At 38.2% G+C, this 7,321-nt stretch overlaps 1 protein-coding gene across 1 annotated transcript in view; it reads left to right on the top strand.

Annotated features, from left to right (window-relative positions):
- Positions 1-297: 297 nt before the first annotated feature.
- Positions 298-7,321, top strand: part of plekha6 (pleckstrin homology domain containing, family A member 6) — a gene marked incomplete at its 5' end in the record, with an annotated part of 45,751 nt that continues 38,727 nt past the window's right edge. Inside the window, 3 exon segments of the mRNA XM_035661676.1 lie at positions 298-412; positions 556-660; positions 3,416-3,488. Coding sequence (XP_035517569.1) covers positions 298-412; positions 556-660; positions 3,416-3,488 — 293 coding nt within the window.

The following is a 7,321-nucleotide window of genomic DNA, read 5'->3' as shown; positions in this document are numbered from 1 at the left end:
ACACAGATTATTGTTGGGATCCAAGGATACCTTTAAATATGAACTTGCTCATTTGAAGTGTTTAACTGGACCAAAGGGAACATGTTGACACACTGCTCCTCACACTCCTTCTACCTTTGCATCTGACACCCAGTAATCATTATTACCACGAATGACCACCACTAGAGGTCAGTGTCAGGTACATGTAAATATTGGTCTTTTCTCTGGTGAAGGGGTGGCAATCACATCTGCTGGCAGGCTATAGACAATAAGAATGACTGATGAACACTGACCTCAAGCCTTTTCTCTTATGTCCAGGCACTGTGATTTGGATATGAGTGGGAAGGTGAATACTGCTGCTGAGAAGATCACATACTCCAAAACTGCCAATATGGTGTCAGACCTGTCTCCCGAAGCTGAGCCTTACACCCGGGTGAGCATACTCATAGACACACACACAAATTAACCATCCCTGGCAGTGGTTGCAGAAAATCCCACAAAAAATTAAATTGATACTTATATACCAATATGTAAACCTGCTTCCTCTTCTTCTACAAAATTTCTTCTGACCTGCAGACGTCTCGTACTCCCAGAAAGGCGGCTACGTTTGGGAAGCGCTAAAATTCTATGCGCAGGAATCCCAAAGCAGAGGTGACTAAACAGGGATGGCTGTACAAGCAGGTAAAAACCTTTCTCTCTACTCTCACGATTAAAGAACTCTCAAATGTTACATCAGTCCAGAAAAAGATTCTATCAAGTTGCATTGTGGTAATTTCTAGGATCCAGTGTTTTTTAAGCTTGACCCATACTAGGGACTTCCAATTAGGGGGGGGGGGGGGGGAGAATAGCTCATCCTCTGTTGCTTGGATTTGACGCAATTATTGTTTTAACCTACTTCTTTTGTGAATCCCCAAACTTCACAGAAAGTCAATAATAAATTGCTTTGAAGTAACAAGGGAAATACAAAAGCCAAAGACTACAAAAAGCGTTGGAAAATCAGCAGATGTCTTTTCTGCTTACTTTTTGGTAAAAAGGAATTTGAAGGGGCAAAAACCTCATAATTAGGGCAATGACTTCCACCACCCCCACATCCTGATTGCAAGATAGTAATCATCTAAGGAGAAGCAAAGTTACCGCTGCGAATTCATGGGAGGGAAATGGGTTCACTGTTTTAGGTGGTGTGAGCCAGATCAGCTATAGTAATTTTAAAAAATAAAAGTACTAGCTCCAATTTGCAGCTTTTTAAACAAATAGAACGCCCAAAATGGCAAGTGAAACAACAACTGAAATGATAAAAGGGAACATAAGTAAGTCCAACAGTGAACTCCTGAGGAAGAATAAGAATACTTCTTATATATTCCTTTTTATAGAAATGGCCAAAACAGATAGAACCTGTGTATTGTTATATAACAATCAATATCAAACACAAGATCAACCCAATCAAACTCCACGCTAAACTGGTAGTATTCATCGCAAAAAATTAGAATTTTCTAAAATGGCAAATTATTACTGGTAGGTGTTTAGTTTTGGAATTTCAGGCAATTTCCTATTTTAATGCTGGCATGGGTTAATTTTTTCAAAAACAGTAAATTTTTTTTTAATAATATTTTTTTGTTCATATTTGCCATCCAAACTTACTATATCGCTGAATTCGCCAGGGCCATCAAATACAGACCTTTGGCAGCCCGGGAATTTGATGAGAGGTCAGGAATCAGACATAGAAATTATGGAGTGCCTTTGTACGATTTCCTCTGTCTGTGGGATTGTGTCCATGACAGTGTGCCTAACGTTGGATCCGTCGTTAACATTTGGCTCTCAGCCAACCCCAATTACATCCCAATAACACTATTCAGTTCTGAAATAAGATGAATGTATAATATTGTTACAGTTGATTGCTAACTCCCACACAAATGTTAAGAATAGAAAATATACTTATATTCAATAATGCTAAAACAAATATATAGAATAGAAATGTTGTATAAGCATATAGCATATACTTAAAAATAACAATGGAAATAGAAATGTAACAAGACCTATGTACGCTTTTATAAACAAAATAAAATAATATATCCGCAAATTTATGCTAAATATATACCAATATAGCTGCTAAATAATATACAAAGTAATTAATGTTATCTCCAACCCCAGAATGTACCGACAGAAATTAAATAGTAATAGTAATGAGATTGTGGTGTTGCCGAAGTTATAGATTATTACAAAGAATGGCTGAATAATATACCAGAATAATCTGGTGTATTGGACATTGTATTGCACATTGACCCAGTATTGCACCTTAAAGAACTAATTGCACATTTAACAACATTTAACACCCGTTTAGTGAATGATGACTCAGAGTTTTGACATTCTGATGGAGGAGTTAAAGAGTTTGATGGCCACAGGCAGGAATGACCACTCTGGGGTGCATCTCAGCGGAATGAGTCTTCCACTGAAAGTACCCCTGTGTTTGACCATTTCATTGTGGAGTGGGTGGGAGAAATTGTCCAAGATGGATGAAGCTTGGACAGCATCCTCCTATCTGACACCGCCATCAAAGAGTCTAGAGATAGCACTGGCCACCACAGACTCATAGAACATCACCATTTTCAGGCAGATGTTGAAAGAACTCAGCCTCCTTAGAAAATCGAGATGGCTTTGGTCCTTACTGTAGAGGGCTTAAGTTTTCTTAGCCCAGTCCAGTTTATTGTCAACTCTCAGGTACTTGTAGACCTCTACATTGTCTACACTGTCCCCCTGGATGGAAACAGGGGTCGGACTAAAAGTATGAAGGTGGGGTAAATGGTAAATGGACATGTACTTTTATTACGCCTTTGTAATCTTTCGACCGTTCAAAGCACTTTTACACTATATGCCACATGCGCCCTTTCTTACACATTCACACAGTGATGGCAAACTCCATCAAACAGAAACTAACTCATTCATGCACATTCACATGGCTGCGTTAGGGAGCAATTTGGGGTTCAGAATCTTGCTAAAGGATACTTCGACATGCAGCGGCAGGAGCCGGGGATCAAACCAGAAACCTTCCGATTAGTGAACGACCCGCTCTCATTCTTTTAACATCAGTCCAAATTTGCATCCTGTCTCTTTCCAGCAGTTTTGGCGATTTCAAGGTTAAATAACATATCCCCTGAAGAGACCAAAACCAACAATGAATTCATCCTGCTACACTAGCCATGTTAATATTAATATAGGAATATCTCTTACTGCAACAATAAGGCACTTTTATGTGTTTAATATAGTTTTTAGATGGTAATGGAGTTCTGTGGCTGGGAGGCAGAAGCTGTTTCAGACTGTAGCTACACAGAAAGTACTTGTGTATGGGATTTGTTGATAACAATAATCATGATAGAGACAGAAATGATGATGATGACTATGATTATGATTATATATGAGTGTGTGACGTGTGTTCCTACAGGCCAGCAGTGGAGTAAAGCAGTGGAACAAAAGGTGGTTTGTCCTTACTGACAGATGTCTTTTCTACTACAAAGGTTTGTACTTCATTTTGTTCTCCAGTCCAGATATGTGCATTTTCAAGTTACAGGAGATGTGACACAAATGTTAGTAACTTGTTAATCTGATAGCACATCACGTTGTAGTAAAATGTTTTACGTAATGTTAAGTCAGACTTTTATGATTTTGTTGAGACTACAAATATTTCACCTGGTGATGAAAGGCTTGCTGACTGCTGACTTTTCAAATGTTAAGCTAGACAACTACCAAAGCCTGCCTTATTGACTCTACATGGCCAGGCCAGCTATACACCACGCACAGCTCTATACTGCTATATTACATCCGTACTGCTTATAAATAGTGAAGGGTATAGTTTAAAATTACATTTCATTTAAATAATGTGTCTAAGTATTGCTAACCTACTCCTGCAATGAACTGTTGTGGATGTAAAAATATTTATAAAAGACTACTTTTCCCAGCTATTTAGATCACTGCTAGTCTGTAATAGTATGATTTGTGTAAATAACTTTGTATTATGATGCAATCTCTTCTTATATAAATGACCACAGCTTTAACAATGTTTTAAATCTTAAGCTGAATAGTGAACATGAAAGTTCACTATTCAGAACAGTTAAGTGTGTGTGTGTGAATGATTTGTCCAGATGTATAGTTTAAGATCTTCAGAAACAAATCCTTCCTATCTTTTAAAGATAGAAGAAGGTAATTCATGCCAAATAATTTAAAATCTTTAAATCCCCTTCACTGAAATCACTTTTGCTGCTCTTTACCGCTCCTATTATGACATAAATACTCCTGTCATAATGTAGTAATGACTACTGGGTACTTGTGGGACAGAACGTCAACATGTTGATGGGTGTTGCGGCTGATATGATCCCATCGCAAGATGGGCTCTCGTTTACTTTGATTTGAGTTGATTGAATGTATACATATAGTACACTGATTAGCCATAACATTATGACCACCTGGGCACCTTGGTGGTCATAATGTTTTGGCTATAATGTTTTGGCCCTTGTCAAAGTCGCTCAAATCCCTACGCTTGCCCATTTTTCCTGCTTCTAACACATCAACTTGAGTACTAACACATCCCACCCACTGAGAGGTGCCACAATAATGAGAACAATCAGACTTGTTTACTTCACCTGTAATTGCTCATAATGTTATGGCTGATCGGTGTATATATGTGTGTGTGTTTGTGTAATTAAATCACTCATCTCGTCTCGTCTATCAACATCATTAGAATTTAAGAGAAAATTAGCACTTTTTATTTTTTTACTTTTTATTAACTCTGTATCCAAATCCATGTGCTGTCTATTTTCTTGCCTGTGAAAATTCTGTTTCAGTATTATAATGTGTACGGGGACTTTTTTATCCTACAGTAACTGTCCAGTACTGACACCGTATGGGGCTTATGTGTCAGTTATGCGTTATCTGACCTCAGAGCTGATGCAGCCTTCAATAATCTTGTGCAGGATTGCAGCAATAAAGCTACATGCTATGATAAGAGTAGAACAGCCAACAAAACAGTCCCTTCTGGATTAACTGCTGCTCTATTTCTTTTTTTGCTGCTGATTCGATACACACTACTTTGCCCCTTTTGTCTTACTGTCTCTAGTAATTAAATAATCCAATTTAAGGTGCAATAATGTTACAGACTTCAAATTACAAACATGGTCTTAAAATGCCCATGCTTTTCTTTTCTTCTTGTTTCTTTTTTCTTTCTTATTTTCACGTAATTCCTTCTGTGCTAGAGGCTTCTCTCTTTATTCTGAACACGTTGTTTTGTTCCAGCCTCCCCTCCGTCTCTGCCTGACCCAGCTGTGTTTTGGAAAAGAAGGCTTAGAGAGAGGGAGCGATGGAAGGAGGAATGTGTGACAGTGCAATTTACCACTGCGATTGCTATGCCAGCAAGGTCTAAGGGCCAAAAAATGGGCACAAGGGGAGGAGAAGAAGCACAGGACTTTTGTTGTATGGGTTGTGTTTTACAGGGCTGTTTTTGACTTCCCCATGGGACAGCTTGTGTTTGTGCAGTAATGTGTGGTTGCTTGGACAAACATATATTGATGTTTTTGACCAATATTGATGTTTTTGTAAAAATCTTCACTTTGATGAGACTAAAATCTGAACTCTAATCATTTGATTATTGCTAATGTTTTGAAACTTTCTAAGTTGTAGTGACTAAGGCATTGCTAGATCTTTAGTAAGTGGTTGGTTGCTGAGGTGTCTCCATATACATTTTAAGTCCTGACAGACCGATTAATCGATAATCAGGCCAATCATCTGGTATCAGGCGATGTCAGTAAGGCTGCTGTGGAATGATGTTAGCGCTTTGTGAGTTTTGGGAAGGTGGTGACAAAATTGGTGTCAAGCTCTGTACTATACAGTAACTCCAATGCGTCCTGCTGCAAACATATGCCTGAATTTCCCATAGAACAAAATTAAATTGTACATGATTTTTATTAGTTTTTTATATCAACATTATATATCAGGCATTGGGACCTCTCTAAATATTTGCATTGGCCAGGAAGAAACCCATATCGGTCCGCCCCTATTTTTAAGTGTAAATGAATGTAGCAAGTACTACCGTGGGATCCCTTAGCACACAATCCAGCACCACAGGTTAGTTAGTTAACTCAACTCAACTTTATTCTCTCTCAGCTGCACACACCATCAACACACAAAACTCAGCTTTCTGGCTGATCGGACGCTTTTATAGCCCTCTTCAAAAGTCCTGGACAGTCAGCTCCAGACGTCCTATCTGATGTGTGTGTGTGTGTGTGGCAGCCCACTCAGGTCCAACACACTTCTGCATTAAGAGAGGAGAGATTACTCAATGAGCACCACCTCTCTCTCTCCTGCCACACTCACCTCCACAATTAATAATTACTTTTTTAATCTTTACACTGTTTGAACAGCTTGAAGCTCAAGCATTATTTATTAGCTCCAGCAATGGCTACCATGTGAATTTGACAAAAAAAGACTAAGAACCTTACACACACATTACATTTAATAAATGGAATATTTTGTGTGATGAGGTCTGGGGACACGGTTATACTTAATATTATACTTCTCTCTCTTATCTTTCTCTCTCTCACTCCTTTCCTTCCTGGTCGTTTTGACTCTTTTATGATTTTATTATATATCACCTCTAAAACACTGATCTTACCATCAAATAAATCTATTGCTGAACTTAAATGCAGTATTTCAGCTATACAGGCAGATCAGTTATAATGTTTTTGTTAGTTGTCAGGTCACTGCAACATTTGAGGCTTTTACATCACAAGACAAGAATTCATAATACAAAAATCTCTTAATTATTAGAAGTTGAGGTGGAAGGGAGAGACATTTGAATTTCCCTGTGTGGAGCCCAGTATCATAAGTTTGTTAGTGTCAGTTCTATTGATCCAGTGCAACTGATGTATGATGGTAACTGACCAAATTGTCTCTTTGGATTTAGTTTCCAACATGTTTTCTAAACTGAATTCCAGCAGGGGGCATATCCCCTTTGTTGAAAACATTAAATAATAATGAGCCAGACCAGGGCTGTTTTGGTTGACACACCTTTGTAATACCGTTATTATCTGTTCATAGAGTGAGTTCATGGAGTTGTTGACAGTTGATCAATAAACACTGTAAATTGTCTTCACATCTGTTTTCAGCTACACAATAGTGTGTTTGTAAAGTTTATATACTGCTGTGTTAAATGTCTTATACTGTGTTTTACATTTCCTCCTGTCACCATCACTTTGTGTCTATAAATATCATAAATAAATCATTCAAATGTGTGTGGGAGCAAGAGAGAGGCAGAAGTGTGTCTATTTACCTGCTGTCAAGTTTGAGTGTGTGTGTGTGT

This window comes from Morone saxatilis, unplaced genomic scaffold (genome assembly GCF_004916995.1).
Source record: "Morone saxatilis isolate NCDOM2014 unplaced genomic scaffold, NCSU_SB_2.0 Contig18, whole genome shotgun sequence".
Classification (NCBI taxonomy): Eukaryota; Metazoa; Chordata; class Actinopteri; family Moronidae; genus Morone; species Morone saxatilis.
This window is presented reverse-complemented; position numbering and strand designations above follow the sequence as displayed.